This window comes from Rhipicephalus sanguineus, chromosome 2 (genome assembly GCF_013339695.2).
Source record: "Rhipicephalus sanguineus isolate Rsan-2018 chromosome 2, BIME_Rsan_1.4, whole genome shotgun sequence".
Lineage (NCBI taxonomy): Eukaryota > Metazoa > Arthropoda > Arachnida > Ixodida > Ixodidae > Rhipicephalus > Rhipicephalus sanguineus.
Window position 1 is genome coordinate 179,750,520 of NC_051177.1, and position 20,054 is coordinate 179,770,573.

Here is a 20,054-nt window from a genome sequence, read left to right on the forward strand (position 1 = left end):
TTTGTTTGGTGTTGAAAGCAGTGTGCGCATGCGCGGCTGTGATTCGGAGGGGGATTTGAACGCAGTTGTGGCGGTGCCCTCCTGTCGGCGGTGGTGTTTGAAGGGGGCCCCGCTCTCGATGAACCACTATTTTGATTTAAGAATGGTTGGGTTGTGACGGCGCCTGTTACCTCTAAGCGTCAAGCGTGTCTAAGGCGCGTATGCTTCGGCCTGTTGGTAATTCAAGTGCACTTTTTTTCGCACAAGAAAAAAAAGACAGGACAGAAAACAACGACGTGGTGTCCGCATCGTTCTTTTCCGTCCGTGTTCGTTTTGTGCGCTAAAACTACCGTGATGCTCGGGTTGATGCGTGTGGGTCATTTTAACGCAGCATGTTGATTCGTTTTAGGTACGCCGCGCGAAGCTCGCCTAAGTGCTAATACATTCCGTTTCGTTAAATTCGTACCGATGTTTTAATTCATCCGTAACATAGGTTTCCTGATAATGCCGGCACCCGTGCACGGGGAGCCGTTCGTTAAACTTGACTTGTGTTCGAATGAATTTTTCATGTCTATGTGTGGCCGAATCGCCTTAACTACCTGAACTGTGCAAGCGCTAGTTCGAGCATCAGTGTGCACTTAGACGTGCGCAGGGTTCCCCATCAGGGGGGAGGGGAGTAGGAAGGTTAATCGCTGCCCCCCGCCTTACTGAAAAGTCAAAGTATGGGGGCAGACTTTGCGCCCCCCCCCCTCTGTCTGAATTGACTAGGAGGGGTGCACCCCCCCCCCTCGTGCGTACGCCTGAGTGCCCGCGTTCGAGCACAATTTATTTTATTCTATTTGTTTCCATTATGTCTAGCTTTCATTATTTTGTTGTGGTTATTAAGAGTTATATGCGCCTCGCCTCGCTTTGGCGTTGTAACTTCGCTAAATACTTTTACGTGTACAAACATTAAAAAACGCAGTTTGTACGACCACCTCCAATGATATTATTTGGTAAAAGACAAGCCTAATGATTTATAAGATATTTTAAATTCTCCAATCATCTTCAAGGCTGCAAGTTGCAGCCTTGAAGAGAAGTCCTTGTGCATAGTTTTGTTTTATATGCTTTTTATCGATGTGCAGGAATCCTTCATGCCACTAAAGAATGCTCCTTTTTCTTTAAAAATGCGGATGATATTTGTCAAATAGTACTTTCTCTTTCCCAAACAAGCTAATTGCACGTAGAAAAGCTGTTAATTCTCTCCAGTTCCATATGGGGCATGTTATGAGCTTCGTATTTGGATGGTACTATCGTGAGCAATATGAGCTCGAACACGCGAGCGCGTGGCGAACAGCCTTGAACCTTACGTCGGCTGATTCGCAGCGGCGGCTGTCGGAAACAAAGCGGAAAGGGCGCCGCGCTTCCACTAGCTGTTGACCCTCCCGCTTCGATATTGTTGATGCGAAACAGCATCTTAGAGAGTGTCAGTGGCCGCTAGCGGTGATATGAATTCCCATCAACGCGAACAGCCACATCAGACTAGGTAGCTGCTGAGATATCGGCTCTGACGTAGCCTGCCACGATGCGCAGGCCATGCTTGCGCATCGGTATCTCGGTGGTGTCGGCTGAGGATTTTGCAGCGCCTCATTTATTTATTTTGTTATCATTGCTAGCGGTCATTGGCACGCAATCAGCCGACATCTCGCAGCAACGCTAGCGAGGCGGGAGTACCAACAGTCAGCGGAACAGCGCCCCCCCCCCCCTCTCCCCTCCAGTTTCGGCAGCGCCATCCACGTATCACCCTATCTCAGTTTTAAGGCTATTTTCCACGTGCTCGCATGTTCGAGCTCATATTACTCACGATAGTACACGGTACAGAAACTGTTATTTACTGAAACAAATAATTGAAGTCTGCGTAGCGCTTTCCAGACAATGATCTTTTTATTTATTATCATGCAGGGAGAGAGCGTTCCAATAACACCTTGCATTGTGTACGGTGGCCCCGATCTTCCCTATGCAAGCAAGCTTTTCCTCCATGTGGACAAAGAACTGCTCTTCAGTGTGTCCAATGCCGAAGAATGAGTAGCTGCACTCATGGCAGCACATTGGCTGTTAAATATCGACTGCCATCACAAGGCGTTCAACGTTCTCGTCGCTGTTGAATGCCTCCTTGGCCGGTGGGTAATGACTCCGAGGACACAAGTAGTAAAGCTCCTGAACATTTTCAAGAAAGCCTAGAAAATAGGCCTTAGCTTCTGCTTAAAGTATGTCGCCACCTGTGATTAACTCGAGCTTAAGCCTTAAAGTTATATTTTCATATGGTAACGAGTAGTTATTTGTTTTACATTATACAGAAACGAATACTATGGCGGTACTAGTATTTCATTTCAATTTCTTGCTCATTTTCTTGTGACATTTTAATACAAGCCATTTTGTATCTGCCGATTTCAACATGTTCTCGCAGGTCATTCCACTTTGTGGTTATTGGCTTAGTTTTTATATTCAAAGGACTTTGTGACTTTTTTGCAGTAGTTTTAATAATTGAGATCTTTTGCTATCGAAACTTCAGCTTAACAAAACTGCCAGTACTTGTCAGTGAAATCAGTGCATCGAATATTGTTTTAAAATTTATTTTTGAGCTATATGGCAAGCTTTAAGTTTTGTCAATATTTTTTAAAGGAAATAAATACTCGTTTTATTCAATTACCAATGATTCTGTTGTCTTTGCTTGGAAAGTGATAAATTTCTCTGAGCATTGCCGTGTAAAATTTGATTCTACTGTTGTTATGTAGGTAATGCTTCTGGAGTGCTGTAATGGTCATAACGTCTCTATTCCCATGCATTTCCTGCATATTACCGCATTCAGCATGCGCTGCAACGTGCGCGTCATGGCCCGATTGCTCACTTTTTTGTGTTGGAGCCACAATCCATTGCTTTTGAGAAAGTGGGAAATATTTGAGAATTCCAGCAATGTGCACAGTTTTCTACTTCACTCATGTACTTTCCCGGAAAAGAGATATGGAGGCCTGCTGTGGAAAACGACATTCTGAGTCCTTATAATGTTGCGTGAGTTGTCACGGAGCATTGATACCCTGCTCGTGTATCAGCTACAGCTGTGTGATGACAGTGTTTACCCTACTAAGAAAGTCGACAACAGGCACAATGGTGTGGGCACTGCTGGAATTTTGAAACTTTATCAATCCACTTTCTCATCAAGGGATTGCACATTTCTGAACTATCTCTTTAACAGGAGAACGACCAGACCGTACCTTATGTGTTCCAGTTGATTTCAAACACATACACTGATGTTATGCAGCCCATTTAAGACGATGGCACCTTATTTTATCAACTGCATAAGTGCAGGTATAAGTAGTGGCACCAATATTTCCCTTCTTGGGAAGGGAAACTACAGCGGGAAAATTCATTCTGTGGTGCGCCCAAAGGGACCAGGTGTCTGTAGTGCCCCAAGGGAGCTGACAGGGAAGAAGGTTCATTTGTGCTTCTCCCTGTAACTGCTACCTTTTCGAGGGCAGTTTCATCTATTACACCCCACTCGCACGGGTGTAGCTTGTTCTAAGACCCATACTGCACTATACGGCTGTGTTACAATGAAGCATGTTAAATTGAATTCCTCATTATGAAGTGGAAATAACGCCCTTGCTTCATACTTTGACACAAACGCCTTGGTCATTTGTGCTCCATGTCATTTGTGCTCCTTGTTTGGCAGCATACGCGATACCGCTCCGCACACTCGAAAGGTCATTGAATACCGTAGAATTTGTCTCGGATGTACGAGCTCTGTGTTTATAAAAGCTTGACTTTATTTTGTACTATTGGATAACTGTGTGACATCTTGCAATATGTGTCAACACATTTTAGGTAATGACTTTGTATTCAGTCACGATTGCACTGTATATGTAAGGGCCATATATGCCGTGCTTCATATGCACCATAAAATCAGTGCTGCTGCCAGCATTTTCCTTCTGTGCAGGAGCCACTATAATAGGTCATGCGCCCTTGAAAGGACTAGCTAAAGGGTAAGCTTTCCAGCGTTTCAATGGGAGCCAACTGGGAGGGGGGAACCACTCGAATTATGGAAATTTTTGCCTGGGTGTTTGGGTGTAATTGTGCATAAACACCCTAACGCCCTTTTTCTCGTTTGGGTGTAATGTGCTTTTACACCCTACACCCTTTTTTTCATTTGGGTGTAATATGCTTTTACACCCAACCACACCCATTGGGTGAAAGTTTGAAATTACACCCATTGTATAGGTGTAATCCTGCTTGGTACACCTATTTTTTGGGGTGTAGGGGTGTGAGTTATAGACACCAAGTTACACCCATACGGGTGTAAAGTGGTTTACAGTGTAGGGCGGGGCAAAATGCGACAGAAATTTGAAAATAGCGAATATTTTATTTTATTTCACTCGTTACCATAAAACATCAATGCATGCAGGAACTTTCTTTTGGGTACAAGGTATGTGCTACATAAATATGGCGATGTTGCGACTGTTCAAAAGTTTATTTTAAAAAGATACAAAAAATGCACCAGGGGCCGAATTCACAAAGCTCACTTACGAGCAAATTGTCGCGTAAGAGAAATTTTGTCGCGTAAGTCGATTCACGAAGCGAAAAAAACGTCGTAAGAGCCGTCGTTATCACATCGGCCGCTGCGGTAAAGCGCGCTGCGACTGTCAAGGAGCATGCCAGCGATGGTGATGCAGTTGCTATATTTGGTGACGTCACTGAAAAAGGCTCGTAAGTGGATTCACGAAGCAAAAAAATTGCGCAGAAACAGCGTGGCTACGAGGAAATCCCAAGAGTGGTCCGGACCACTCTTACGAACAATATGGCTGTTTAGAACATGCAACTGCGGCGGGTATCTTGGTGCCATGGCTGATTTTAAGCTAATTCACGGCCATGTAAGGCTGCTTGATGACTGCTGGCACGTTTTAATTTATTTCGGCGCTTTGAGTTTCGTGTGTTGTTTCGCTTGAACGCTATGGACAGTATTGACACTCGTAGTCGTCCAATAAGCTGTGAGTCGCAGTAATTAAAGAAGCCTATTGGTTGTCAATGGCGAAAAATTATGCATGCAAAGGCTTGTGGTTGGATTAAAACCAAAGTTCTACATGAATGGTCGATGAAGTCGAAAGCGGTGCGGTATTTGGTCAACATTTTTTTGTTATGTTGTTGTGTTGCGTCCTACTTCCTCCAATGAGATGTCCAACTTATGATGATGTACGCAGCATTGGTCGAAATTACCACCAAAGAGGTTCAGAGGAGCACATCAGCTGCGTGTTATTGGTAATAATATTGAACGGAGCATTTCAGTTAGCCATTATTAAAGCCTATTATGTGATTCCATAACTTGTCTAGTTGGATTGGCTTTAACCGACCAATAGGCACGATCTCCGAAATGCAGCTGTCGCTATGCACTTTGGGCAGATCCAGAGCGAGCTCGTACATTGCATTATCACAGCATATTATAGATGTGCGTGATTACGCACGAAATCACAAACAAATCGAGCTTTTCGACCTTCACTGTTCGGAAACCGAAACGGAACGCGTTAATGTGGCAAGTAGTCAGAAAGAAATGACTCCAGTAATTTGAAATGACGTCGAAAATAAGTGCGAATGCTCACGATTCTCGAGTATAAACAAACCTTTGCCGAATTCATGTCCCTTTGATTATTAACTGCCATTTAACTTGGCCTGAGAATATCAATTAAAGGTGGCTTCACCCGCTCATATATGTATTTTGTGCTCAGAAGCGTCAGCTTGACCTGGAAATCATCGCGTAGATAAGGCGAAACCCCCGCAGGAGGCTACTATCGTAGCAGACGACAAACGATAGCAGACGACGGCTTGGGCGAGAGGTGCAACTCGTGATTGGTTGGGAAGCAGTACTCTCTACAACAGCCCATCTTATGACGTTGACAAAACACTTCTTTCATCGCGCGCTCCTGTCGTGTTCGTCATATCTTCCCCCTCGCACATAAGAGAACTTTTTATCTTCTCGCGATCAACGCGAAAGAGCTTTTTCTAAGTTGTCTTAGCGCCTACCCCTGCTGCGCAGTTTGTAAGAACAACATGGCGCCGTAAACTGTAGGTGTCGGCGCCGATTTTCGCAAACGCATGAGTTCCTTCAGCGTTCGACTGGATGTGCTGTGAATACCGCTGCTTTTCCGGTGCGCGCAATCAGTGTGAAGACAGACGACAGTGTCTCTTGGTGCGCGGTGAAGCGTAGCGAAGCCTGTGCCTCGGTGTGTGTATGAAGCGGGGATCGGCGCCTGTGTACCGACGGTAACTAGCATTCGAGGAGCCTGCAGTGCGTGTTTGAGTGTCGGTAACAGTTCGTTTGCTTCGCTTCACAGTGTCTCAGTGAGGTGCAGTGCGGCATTTCGAATTGACAACATTTCGGCACGTTACTTGAGTGATTCTGTGCTCGCACGGTAACGCATGAACTACGCTCTGTGTTTGGTTCTTGCTTCGCCACGGGTTAGCCCGTGCGCTTCTATTTTCTTGTGAGCAGTCCAGGCAAATGCAGTGTTTGGGAGTGAAACGATGTGCGTTGTGAACAGTGGTGCTGTGTTGACATTTCCAAGACTTGTGAAGAGGCTGTGCCCGTGTGACAGAATATAAAAGCGTTGATAACCGTGTTTCGTCCTACGAAGTTGCGATGGTGCTTTATGAGGGCTTTAAAGATTTGGCGCTGGGCTTGGCGTTTTCTTTTTTAACTCGTTGCTTCTCCTTTTTGTGATAACCGTAATCCGAACGTCATAACGTGTCGAACCGAAGTCGCACGCCGAAACATTCTCCTGTAAATGTGGCTGCTTTCGCAGTACGCCTTGACTGTTCTCCGGTGAAAACTTGGACTTGTACCTGGCAGCGAAAGCACGTGAACGTCACGCTTCGATCCGGACAGAACACACTTCTCACTAGTGCCTTGCCTTGGATGAAGTCGTAGACCAGCACCTGCTAACTACAGGTTTTCAAGTGCATTTGTCCTGTCGTTTTGCTCGGCACTGGAGCCTTGACTACAGCGGCCCACGCCGATTTCTCACGCTTCACCAGTGGACGTACACGTCTTGCTAGCCTTGCATTTCTACGTCAACGGCAGCTTCCTGTCCACAGACGTCTTTTGCCTGTGGCTGCAGAGCACATTGGCTTTCCGATGACGCTGACGGCTGCTAATATCGTTGTGCCATCGGTGAGTTGAACTTGCACAACTAATTTCGTTGTTATTCGTGTAGCGCTATAACGTACGTTTGTAAGTTTTTCATCCCAGCAGATGTAATGTCACCCCATGTTAAGTTCCAGTACGAAAAATGTACTACTACCGCTTTGTATATACGTATATATGGCCAATATACATATATTGCAATATGAGCAAGTACACCAGCAGTGTTTATGATTTGGGTTAAGCAGGTTATTATCTGGTTATTAAGAGGAGCCTGTCTGTTTACCACGCTTGACAGTTGAGATAAAAATAATTGATGCGAATTTATTTTCCAGGAGCCATGAAGCACTTCTTCAGGAATTCCCTTTATATTACAAAATTACTTGTATAGAAGGTTACTGCTGTGGCAGCACTATACTTTACAAGGACATACATATCTTGCGGTATGTAAAGCTTACATGGGGCTTCAGTTTGTTGCAAATTGAATATAGCATATTTGATAGCTTTGACTAAGTGATGTTATTGCCAAATATGTATTAAGAGCGCTTTCAATGATGGTTTTTTGAATATATCGTATTTGGCCTCTTCACAGATCGCAGACTTTTGTAAGGTCCTGGAATCCATCGATTGCAAGCACTGGCAAATCAAGCCACCTTATGACTTGGAGCACATGTACAGAAATAGGAAGGACTTGTGCTCCCTAAATGTACAAGTCTTTTGCAACGGTAGGGGTGTCATCATCCAGCCGACCTCAAAGGGGCCTGGAAGCACACATGGCAGCCTCATCTGGATGGACTGTGCTCTGCCTGGGAGCTTCAAGGGCAGAAAACTGCCTAATGGCTGGTTGCTAGGTTAGTTTTTTTAAAGTACAGATGGTACAGTAAACACCGGTTAATGTACACACCTTCACAACCCAAACATTGTTAGTAACAGTGGATGCTTGTATTATTGTCACGCACCAATGCTAATTGGACACTTAAGGAGAAGCAAACTATGATGGAATTGACAATGTCGCAAGTGTAAAGTCTGCAGCTTATGAATTTTACTTCATACATGTGAGACTGGAAAGTTGTGCTTTTGAAATAGCACAAATACTTTTATGGCTTATTGAGCTCTTGTGCTTGTGACACACTCACTGTATCAAGTGCTCTGTATGGAAATAGCAAGTGGGTGAAAATCGCCTGGCTGTTCGCAACATGCAGGGAGAAAGAGCTCAGGCAACACAGCAGTAAATGCGCATTTTTTTAAAAAGCTCATCTTTTTTTCAATGTTGTTGCATATGTTGCATTTCCGTCGTACATGTTCTCAGCACAATTGCATAGTCTCACGGTTATTTCTACAAATCGTATTTGACCTGAATACACGCTTGTTGATCTCTGAAGGTGACTCTCCCTATGCCTGAGAGCCATGGGTGCTCACCCTCCGGTCCGTGGCTGGCCCAGCTGAGCAGCAGTGCAGTGCAGCCCCCACCCATGCAAGACAAGTCATACAGTGCACATTTGGTGTTCTGAGCACGACACAGCATATCCGTCCGGCATGGCATTGACAGCAATAGTGATGATGGTGAGTGTTTGTGGAAACCATAAGAGCCTATTAACATGCATTTGTGGATTATGAGTGTGTTTGTTGCTCACAATCATTTCTCCTAATCAAGTGCATTTTTTTTTCAAAGAGTCCTTTTGGTAGGAAAAACGGCTTTGAGAAACAAAAACACACATAATCCGCAAGTGCTTTGCGCTTTCTAGTCTTCAAAATTGTTCCTGCACACTGTATGATGACGTGGCTATGTTAGATAACGTTAAAGTGATGAACAATAGCTGTTGTCTTGTAACATAGCAATACATGAGTACACTCTAAGAAGAAATAGAGTATTTTTTAGTATTTCTGCCACACAACAATAACGTAATCTTGCTTGCTCGGGTTTTCTTTTTTGAAAACCTGGCTCTTGGCACTTTCCTATCAAGAATGTTGTCACTCTAATGACGCGTGGTGGTAACGCGAGGAAAGTACGTGAGATGGATGACGATTGTAGTTGTGGGGTGGCAATACTCCCCAAATACTTCATTTTTTCTTAGAATATAGCACAGTGAACTCATTTGTGGTCGGCTTCTTGCACCTAGTGTAAATTCGAAATAGAAGATACTTTATTGGCTTATGTCTCACTATTAGGCAGAAGTTTGTTGCCTTCAAAATGAACATCGTAGTTATACATTTATATCATAAAATATTTTTTCAAAGACTTCATTGTTGGTGGCTCTATGTTCAGACCTTTTTGTTGTTTTTAATATTTCTTAATACTTGTCATCGGCTTCTGAAAATACGAGAGCTGGAGTTTCTAGCACATATCAGATGTCCAGTTTTACACATAGCACGGTTGTAACAATCATCTGCATTTTCTATGTTCCAGCAGTACCACGGGATCAGGTGCCTCACTGTCATCTAATCGTACAGTGTATCTCGGACAAAACGCACAAGGCGAACAAGTAGACAGCGACTACCAGTGACTGTGTCCTGCTGTTCAATGTGCACGTCAACAGACAGAATGCATTGTGATATCTGGAACAGTTTGAATTGTATGGTGAGAATCTGCACAGCTGCAGTTTAATTGTTGAGCAGTGCATCATTCAGCAATTCCTTGCACTTGAGGATTCAAAATTAATTAAATTCTGCATTTAATATACAAAACCTTGACATTAATGTACAGCACACTGTAGTAGTAGTGTGCAAATTAATTTCGGCTACCTTGAATTTATAACATGCTCGTAAATCAAAGTGCATGTGTGTCTCTGCATTTCACTGCCATTAGAAACAGCAGCCATGGTCGGCAACCAAAACCGTGTTTTCATGTTTGGTAGTGCAAGAATGAAACCATTGAAGCAGGTAATTTTGCACTTGGTCGATATAGTCGTTCAGGATACGCGCATTAGTATAGCACAAATGATTTTCTGTTTATATAAGCTCTGTAAAGTCCTTCTCCACGGAATATTTAGATGCAAGAGGAGCATCACTATTCCTAGTACGTCCAACAAGTTTTAGCACCGGTGTAATGTTATCCCGTCGCCTGTCTGTCCTCTTCAACAGTCACCCTCTCTGCATGTACTGTGTAAGTTTTAATTTTTTTTTCATATAGCGTTTGTTGCCATAGGTTTCTCCATTATGTAATTGTATACTCTGCAAATAGTTCATCATCTATGCAGCTTTGCTCATTTTACTGCTGAAAGTATTTATTGCTTTTTGTAGGGTGATTATAGCATGCATTTACTTATGCCTTTTGTTGCGTCTGTACAATGGTTTAGCCTGAAGAAGGCTGTTGGTATACTCTAATCTTGAAACTGGCGACTTCAAACAAATTTCTAGGCTGATAACCATTACTACTATCATCAGATAAGCTGTCATTGCTCCATGAAAATGTATTTAAGATTCTGTAAACTGTGCCGGGTAAATGTTTTTAAATAATTTATTGTTGTCCATGTTTTATGCGCCTGAAACATAATTACTTCAGCGTGGTACTATATAAAATGTTATTCTGCACATTTCTGCTGATAAACATTGCAGCTGAGGCCAGCAGCAAGATATACATGCAAGGCACTGAAGCTTCACATCACATGCCTTGTCCAGAAGTGCATTGAAATTTTTTTTCGAGCGGAATGAGAGACTGCTATACAGCAGTCTCTCAATGTGCACACTTCTAAACCTTTTTGAGGAGTGTTTTCAGGAGAAGCAATAGGGTCTTGACATGTCAACAACAGCATTTTTTGTACCGAGGAGCTTAGTAACAGCGAATTGCTTTATTTATGTATTGGTCCAGAATTTGTCCGACCTGTGCCAATTTTTCAGCCCACGTCACCTAACAAGGCTTGTTATAGTGTTGTCAATGTGCCCGACTATGTAAATAAACTATGTGTCATATTGCAGACATGTACCAAAATGTGATGCATTGCGCTTTTCCTTGGCATCACATTATCAGGGGCTCTTTTCTTATATATCGTCGTGGGCTGCCGCCCACCAAATGTATAAAAATTGCTTGTGAGTGGGCAGCAACAGGAACTATGCATCAAATTGTTCCAGGAGGGTTCGAGAAATGCCGAGTTGGCACATAAAAGTGGTGAGAGATTTCTCTCGTACGTTACTGCCTTGAAACCTCATGTGCTCAAGACTGAGTGTATCAGCATTGTTGTTTTATAGCAGTTTATCCTATTAACTGCACCTCAACGTATGTATGTATGTATGTATGTATGTATGTATGTATGTATGTATGTATGTATGTATGTATGTATGTACGTATGTATGTATGTGTATGCATGTATCTGAAACAAAAACTTACGTTATTTTGTTTACTGTAACTTTTATAAGAATTTTCCTATTTGCTTTCTAGTTCTCCTTTTTCAATCTCATTTTCATTTCTCAAGTATGTTTCCTACTGTGCAAAAATGAATGTAACCTTACATAAAATGTGCGCATTCAAAGAAGATGTTTCATTTTCCAACGTACAGTTCTGAGCAAGAAGTTGAAAACTATGCAACCAACCAGCAAAAATAAGTTTATAGGACAGTTCCTCCGTGTAACATTGCTTCTACAGATTGCGTTTGTCGAATATGTAGAATAGAGTAGTCGACTTCAAACCAGCATAACCAAGCTTTCGCTCGTGGCTGTACATACTTTTACATATGTGCGTGGTATTTCTACGTATTGTCATACCTGTTGCCAATTACTATTTAGGGCACAAAACTAGTCAAGCTGAATACGCGGATTTTTGTCTGTCCACCTGTCATCTATACTTTAACTGCTGTTGATAAAGAATAAACTTGGGTTTAAAATTTTCAAGTACCTACAAAGGGAAGAGTAGCCCTTAATGACGCAAATGAATTTGCCGTAATTTTTTCGCAGGCCTACTGCTTTGCCCTCTCCTCAGAACTCGATAGCCTGCTGGAGTTCTTTAGAACCATTGACAGAGGCATTACACGGAGCTGCGCAACACGACAGAGACCGAGAGAGAAAACACATCACTGTGTGTGTGTCTTTTCTCGCTGTTCCTGTCGTTTTGCGCTGCTGCATGGAATGAAGGCCACCCAACTAGCACGGAAACATGTCCCGACAAAGGCAGTCATCTTGGCCGCAAGCAGTTTGTGTGTCTGAAAAAATTTCAATGCCGCCGCGTGTCTATTGGTGTTCTTGAAAACACCGTGATGTCTGACCGGCGCTCGAATAGCCAGAGTCGTGAAAAGTAATGCCCAGGTATGATAATTGGGTTTCGGGACTGGGCGCTCTTGCGATAGTAGTGGTTAGAGAAAAAAAAAAGTTCTTATTTCTGTGATCCGTGAGGGAGCACGGCGCATCGTCTTGGGGGTCTAAATGGGAGTGAAAGAAGAGAGCGGAAAGGCCACGTTATCAAAAAAAGAGTGCCCGAAACACATACCCTCAGGCATTGCTATCTGTTTTTCCATAAAAAAAAATACGTGAGTGCTTGGCGACACTGCGAATCGAACCCACTACCTCCCGCATTGCAGCCGGACGCTGTAACGACTCGACCACCGCTGCAGTGTTTCGCAAGAGAGCTTGCCACTGTCACACTTACTTCATTGTATATATATTATCTTTCCCTCGAAAGACACCTAATGCAAAATGTCCGGCGAAAGTCGATCAAAAAGAGAAAAAAAACTCGGTATCCGAGTGCATTTGCCTAAGGTGACTCGAAGGTTAAAGCCATTACGTGTGGTTATATTACCGTGCACTTTGTATCGAGTGCGACATCACTAATCAACTATCGCTAATTGACTGTCACTAATGTCACTTTCACTAATTGAATATTCCATTTGTTTCGATTATCGTCATTTAAATAAACTTTCACTAAACAAATCACTGCTCACTTAATTTGCTTCGATTCTTATATATAAGCACAATCACACTTTCGCTCGCTTTTCTATGGCTTTCGCTCCCATAGACGTTAGTAAGTAACGCGACCGCCGTCTCTTTTTTTTTTTCTTTTTGTTAATCGTGCAAACGCGCAGCACGCGCGCCCTGTGAATCCAGGCGCACGTGTAGTGATGTCACTTCAGGCCGAGACAACTGAACGCCACTTCTTTTATGTTTGCTCACGCAAACTTTGCAAGGACGAAGTGACTTCGCCGTGTTTTCTGAAAAGCATTAGCTCGTAGAAACCTCCCGACGAATCTTCCTCGTTTTACGTGTTCACATATCTAAGCGTATACGATCGCTCTGGCATTCCGGCCCTGTCAAAATGCTGCGGTTAATTGAACTTGCGGCATTACGCGCATCATGCCTTTGTTACTGCTGCTTTATATTTCTGTACAAACGTTCTCCGTAGGCTCAAAAGCCGCTCCTATGTCTTGTACTGAGATCTTTGTAAGAAATGCGACATTTTACGTCTAGCTACAAAACACCCTAATGGCAACCACCATACCGTGCTCGAACATGCCTAATTAGTTGAGTGGCAGCGCAGCTTCATGAAAATGTAACTAAACTGTTTCTGGTAAACTAGGGGGGGGGGGGGGGGAACGTTTCGCTCACACCTTCAAATGTTCAATGTTTCAGTTTATGTGTGGTTTATAGATGCGGTGCATCTGGAGCGTTGTTCGCCTGCACTTGACGAGATAGCACACGGACTATTAACGCCATCGAGCAACTAGATTTTGGTTAGCTATGGTCATCCATGAAACGCGAGCACTTGGCTTCGTGCAAGACCCCAGGACGTCTGCTGCAATGCGTAAGCGCTGTAGCAGACGCCCGGAACTGGCAGCTGAGATACAGAGAAAATCAGGCGAAAATACATTCGCTATCATCGTGTACCCTCGATGCTAGACGCTTCGCGTGCTGCCTTGCTATCACCTGCGCGCACTTCTTTCTTTCCTTGTCGTTTCATCGGCTTTCGCGTTGCCTCCTTGCCCTCAAAAGTGGCGAGTAAGTTAAATTCGTACCATTGCTATCGCATTCCCTCGAGATACGAGAATTCGTGGCTAAGAAATTGCGCAGGCAAGAGAAAGTTTCGTGAATTCGGCCCCAGATGTCTCCTTTTGCCGCAACCAAAACGAGACGCTGCATGAAACGAAACGAGACATTGTGAAAAAATTTTATCCTTTGAGTTCTTGCACTAGAAGCACTTCAAATTCACTCCGTGGGCCCCCACGCAGTCTTCATGGGCCTAGTCTTTGCACTCCACGCATTGAATCCAAACAGAACCCGACGTTGTGTTGCTCCGAAAGTCTTGAAAAGCATTCAGTGCATTTTAAATGCGAAGCATTTCCTAGCGAACTTCTGCGACTTTGAGCGTATCTATCTATCTATCTATCTATCTATCTATCTATCTATCTATCTATCTATCTATCTATCTATCTATCTATCTATCTATCTATCTATCTATCTATCTATCTATCTATCTATCTATCTATCTATCTATCTATCTATCTATCTATCTATCTATCTAGCCGCCTACGACTTTGTGCTCTCCTGCTCGTTTCGTTAATCGAATGTACACCAAAATTGGTATGGCATAACATGACTGTATGACGAACATGAATGACGAGTCATAACATGAAAATCATGACATGCATGTCATGAACGACATGATATACATGCCACGGTCTTGGTGCTCTTACGGCCGTTTCGTTAGCTTGATATATACCGAAATTGGTACGGCGTGACAAGAGTGTAGACGAACATAACTGACAGGTCCTAACGTGCAAATCATGACACGCATTTCATGTACAGCATGATATACATGCCACGCTCATGGTGCGCTCGCGGCCGTTTCGCTAGCTTGATATATACCAACATTGGTACTGCGCGACGTTACTGTGTAACGAACATAAATAACATGAGTTAACATGAAAATCATGACACGTATGTCATGTACAGCATGACTTACGTGCCACGCTCATGGTGCGCTGGCGGCCGTTTCGCTAGATTGATCTACCCCGGAATTGGTATTGCGTGACGTGACTGTGTGACGAACATAAATAACACGACTTAACATGAAAATCATGACACGCATGTCATGTACAGCATGACTTACGTGCCACGCTCATGGTGCGCTGGCGGCCGTTTCGCTAGATTGATCTACCCCGGAATTAGTATTGCGCGGCGTGACTGTGTGACGAACATAAACAACACGACTTAACATGAGAATCATGACAAGCATGTCATGTACAGCATGACTTACGTGCCACGCTCATGATGCGCTGGCGGCCGTTTCGCTAGCTTGGTCTACCCCAAAATTGGTATTGCACGACGTTACTGTGTAACGAACATAAATAACATGAGTGGCACGCATTTTCCTCACTGACAGACAAGACGATTTATGCAGCTCTTTGCTGGCTGCTTCGCATTACATCGATTCCCACAATGCGTGGGACCTGGCGGCTTTTTCATGTCGTTTTCCTCCCAGAAAACTCTAGATGCTCTTCTCCGTACCATCCACAGCAAAAACAAAAATATATTATATATTGTGAGCGTAAATAAATGGTTCACTTATTAAGACACTCTCTAAGGCAATTCAATGCCTTTTTGTCGCGTTTTGCCCCTCTCACATGCCCGAATTTAAAAGAAATTGCCCTTTGGCCCATGGCACGAAATGAACTAAACTTTTGGTGGAATCTAGCTAGTAGTTTAAAGTAACAATATAAATACTTACATTGTTGCACTGACGCCGGAGTCGCTTCATGCACGGATCCGAAAATTTCGCCGAGCAGAATTTCGCCCCTTTTTCGCGGGTCACGAACACCCTGACATCAGCCGCGCAATTTTTCCCGCGCGAACGCTGTGAGCAATCAACTTTTACACAAAAAACGTCGAAAACCACCAGCACTTATCGCTGAAATAGAGAAACAAAGCAAAAGTACTTTTTTGTATTAGCCGCAGAGGGCGGCAAAGTCAAAATGTCACGTTTTGCCCCGCGTCTCATTTTGGCCCGCCTTACCCTAATGGTGGTGGTGGCAGTAAAAATTTGATTGGTTATCATCTCACAACTGGTGACTGGGACGTGTACCCAAGTCTTCCAGGTCGTACGACACGAGGAGTGGCGACATGAAAAAATTTCTCGGTGATTCGGTCACCGAGGCCGAAAGTGGCCCCGGCGTTTTGCCATCGTGCCTCTCGTCTTTCTTTATTTTTTTCACAGGTGTGGGTTTGCGTAGTGTTCGCCATGATGACCTTGTCGCTGTTCTCCACGGGCCTGGACCGCTTCTACGAGCAACAGTGGGCTACGTACAAAAACGTCACGCTGGGAAGAAAGCGCTTTCGCTGCGGCTTTTACGTCGAACACTTCCTCGCTCATGCCTGGGAGTACTTCGAAAACCTGCTGGGAAAAGGCAAGTAATTCGTCAGTCACGCCGGCAGTCCATAGTACAGCAACGATTAATATAAGCGGGTAAAATACGGTTTGCATTTGGATGCTAATTGGTAAATTGCAGCAAAATCTCACTTCCACACATTGTCCCTCATTCATACTAAAGTATACCGCTTTGTTGAAGGCAATGACATATTATGCTTCTTTCGAGCAATTCTATTTCTGAATGGCTATATATTTGTTCCGTCAAAACTAGCCCCAACTACTGCGTATTGGGGAATGAACCGATGGTCCATCAGTGTTTGTCGCGGTTTTTGGGAATATCTTGAGTCAAAATCAAGCCTCGTGCAATCGTCACGCAATTCTTCATGGGTTCTGTCTACGCTATTAGGCGACACTTTTAGAAGGTATTGCGCGTTTTTCTCAGAGAAGAGGCTTGGACCATATAACACCGCCAATGGCCCTTCTGTGCTCCTTGCAACACCATCGCTTCACGCTCCTTTCTACCGCACGTGCACTGCATACATTACATACTACGCAAAGTGAGATCGGCTAATTGCGCACAAGACAGTGGAATACACGAGGACATAACGTTGTGATCAGAAAGGGTGAAAGAGGGATAGCAGACGGATAGAAATTGAATGAACTCTTAGAGGCACCAGTGAAGAAGTTGTATTCAGAACACATCACATCCTGACCCTGATGGCGTTTTGAGGATTGAATAAGCGCACAAAAAATCTAGCACAAGAGCATGCGATTGTCTTTTTTTTTTCTTTTTTACACTCCTTAAAGGGCCCCTAAACCACCCAGAGGTCAAAATTTAGTTGGCGTTGCGGTTAAATTGTGCACGAGTCTACAGCGAACGCTAGCGGGGTTACCAGCGTTTGCTCGTTTTTCTCTTTCCTTCGCTACGATGCGTTCGTCGGCTCATCTGTCCACCTCTCCGAATGCGCTTCCTCAGCGTCCGAGGCGAAAACGCAAGGAGCGCGGGCACCTGCTAGCACAAAACAGGTTCTTGTTCGCCCACTGACAGCGTCTGTTGCTCGCGACGTCACCTAATCAAACAGGTGTAGTCAAGACGGCCGTTGCGTATAGAAGAAAGCAACGGAGAGGAGCATGCGAGCGTCTGTGACTGTGAGTGGTTTAGGGGCCCTCTAAAGGGGTACTGACACCAATTTTAGAACTTGACTTTACTCCGCCTACAAGTCTCATGAATACATAGATGGCTCTGAGCAAGTGCGAAGCTCAGAGAAGGTTGATATTTAACTTCGACATTAAATTCAAATTTCACGCTGCGCATCTACAGGCATCGACACTAGCGTGACGTCAGGCTACAGTATCAATTCTGGTGACTTCCCGCACCAGTACGGCTAGTTGCAATGACATCAGGTACCAAAAACATACAAAATGGCTGCTTGTGCGTCCCCAATGAAGTGATGGGGTGGAGCGGCCATGGAAACGTCATGATATCCTGCTCGAGCACTTGACGAGCCTCTCATACTGTGTTGCTACGTCAGGGTGCACTAACATCCGAACATAGTATGGTATGATGAACTTTATTCGGGTCCTGAAGATCAACCCTTGGGTTGACGCAGGCCGCTCCCACGCCGGGGCTGTAAGGTTTAACCTTACCGCTGTGGCGCATTCACGCTTACCGGTACATTTTCTAGGCTCTTGAAGGCTTGACTTCTCATCTGGCGCAAAAGAACTGAACATTTTTGTGTAAGTACCAATTTTAAGGTGTTTAGGTACGTTTTACCTGTAGTTGTCATTGCGCGGTGTTTGTGCAGGCTCCTCTTCGCCCCCCGGCCGCCAGGCTTCTCGCGTGGTGACCGCCTTCTGGTGGCTGGCCGTCACTGTGCTGGTGTTCGCGTTCGCCGGCCAGATGCGCGCCTGTCTCATGGTCAAGTCCCAGGAGGCCGTGATCCGCAACATACGGGACCTAGCGCAACGCTCTTCCGTCCGGCCTTACACGCTGGCCGGAAGCATTCTCACCGCCATGCTCAGGGTATAATGCTCGAGCACCCACTATGCGCAGATCCTCTTCGACTTCTCGAAGAACGTAGGAGAGGATGTCGCCCAAAGAAGTGCTTACCTGGAACGTGGTGACAGGCTATTCTCGTCCAGTGCATTCAGGTTCAATAAATGTTACAGTTCAAGTGTGAACAAGGACGAAAATACAATGTAGGGGACGCGGAAAAGCACTGTGTGCACTAGTCCGTCACTTTGTCTTCCGCCTCTGTGCTGAGCTATGCCTTAAAGGGGTCATGAACCACTTTTCCAAGTAATGATCTAATGGCCTCAGTATCGGATTGTACTGCCTCCCGAATCGATTGCCGCAAAAATTTCTCGAATCCATCAAGAATCAGCGGAGTTACGGGGGTTTGGCGCACGCTCCCAGCGCTTTCTCTCTTTTCTCGTGCCGGCGAGCGCACTGGAAGCTAGACAGGGAGGGATGGCATGGGGGAAAGAAGTTACGCCAGCGCGCGTCATGAAACGCGATCGCTCTCCCGCTGTGATTCGCTTGCGCGAGTGCGGCTACCGTGTACTGAGGAGTGCGGCGCCGGCAAGTGGCGGCACCCCGCGGCAAGAAGCGCATCTGATCCGAACGCCGCTCTCGATTTACGTCGGCTATCGGCCAATAAGCATGCTATGTCTCTTGCGACGTACAGGGGACAGACGCCCCGCCCACCGATGAGAGTGAGAACCGGCCTCTGTTTGAAAAGAGGGTGCCTGGGGAAACGGCAACTTCGCGCTCCGCTTGTGGCCATTACGCGGCGCGCACGACTGTAATATTTGGCAGAGCAGTTCATAGCCGTGTCAGCTTTCCGCAGGATGTGTTTTTTCAATCAGCCCAAGGGGTGCTTCATGACCCCTTTAACGTACAAACGTGATAACTCGTGCTCCTAAGCCTCCACACACTCTAGTACGCTGTACATAGAGCGGCACACGGGTCACGAGAACATTTTGCTCAACATACCACAGCAATCGCAAATCACTTATGTGAAAACCCGGTAGGTGGTAAAGGGTTACAAAATGAAAAAAGTGACATGTACCCGTACCAGGAAAAATTTTTCTTTAACTAGAAAATTTTAATAGAGCATACTCCGTGCAACATTCTATATTTTACATGTGAGCACAGAGGTCACGAAAGTCATTAATATTAGCCGTTTCTGCTACAGAAATAGCCCAAAACGCTGTTTCATTGGAAAGATTATAGCCCACTTTCCAGTGTAACTATTATCAAACTGTCATTGTCGCTTTCATCTTTGGAAGCACTCAGGACTGTAGTGTTTCTTTGTCTTTTGCACAAAATTGTGCATAATGTGCACTCATGTACACTACCACTCGTTCGTCCCTCCCGCACCTCTAGACGTCTGCATAATCATCTCAGTTCCCAGCACATCTTCGGTCACACTAACGCATTCACCAGCTCCGCCTTGCCGCATGCCATTGCGCTTCAGAATGGTCTTCCCGACAACATGCCAACATTAACGACCCATTAATCCTCAGACAAAAAATCAGTGCAATCTATGGATTATTATCCAGCAATGAGCAATTCTTTTAGTTCTATTTGTTGTTACCTTTATTATGTATTTATATTAAAAT

At 44.7% G+C, this 20,054-nt stretch overlaps 1 protein-coding gene across 1 annotated transcript in view; it reads left to right on the forward strand.

Annotated features, from left to right (window-relative positions):
• The window catches only part of LOC119381402 (uncharacterized), a 130,227-nt gene that overhangs the window by 38,569 nt on the left and 71,604 nt on the right, over positions 1-20,054 (forward strand). The window contains exons 7-8 of the mRNA XM_049412988.1: positions 16,278-16,467; positions 18,236-18,453. Of these exons, the coding sequence (XP_049268945.1) occupies positions 16,278-16,467; positions 18,236-18,453 (408 nt within the window). The remainder of the gene's footprint in view (positions 1-16,277; positions 16,468-18,235; positions 18,454-20,054) is intronic.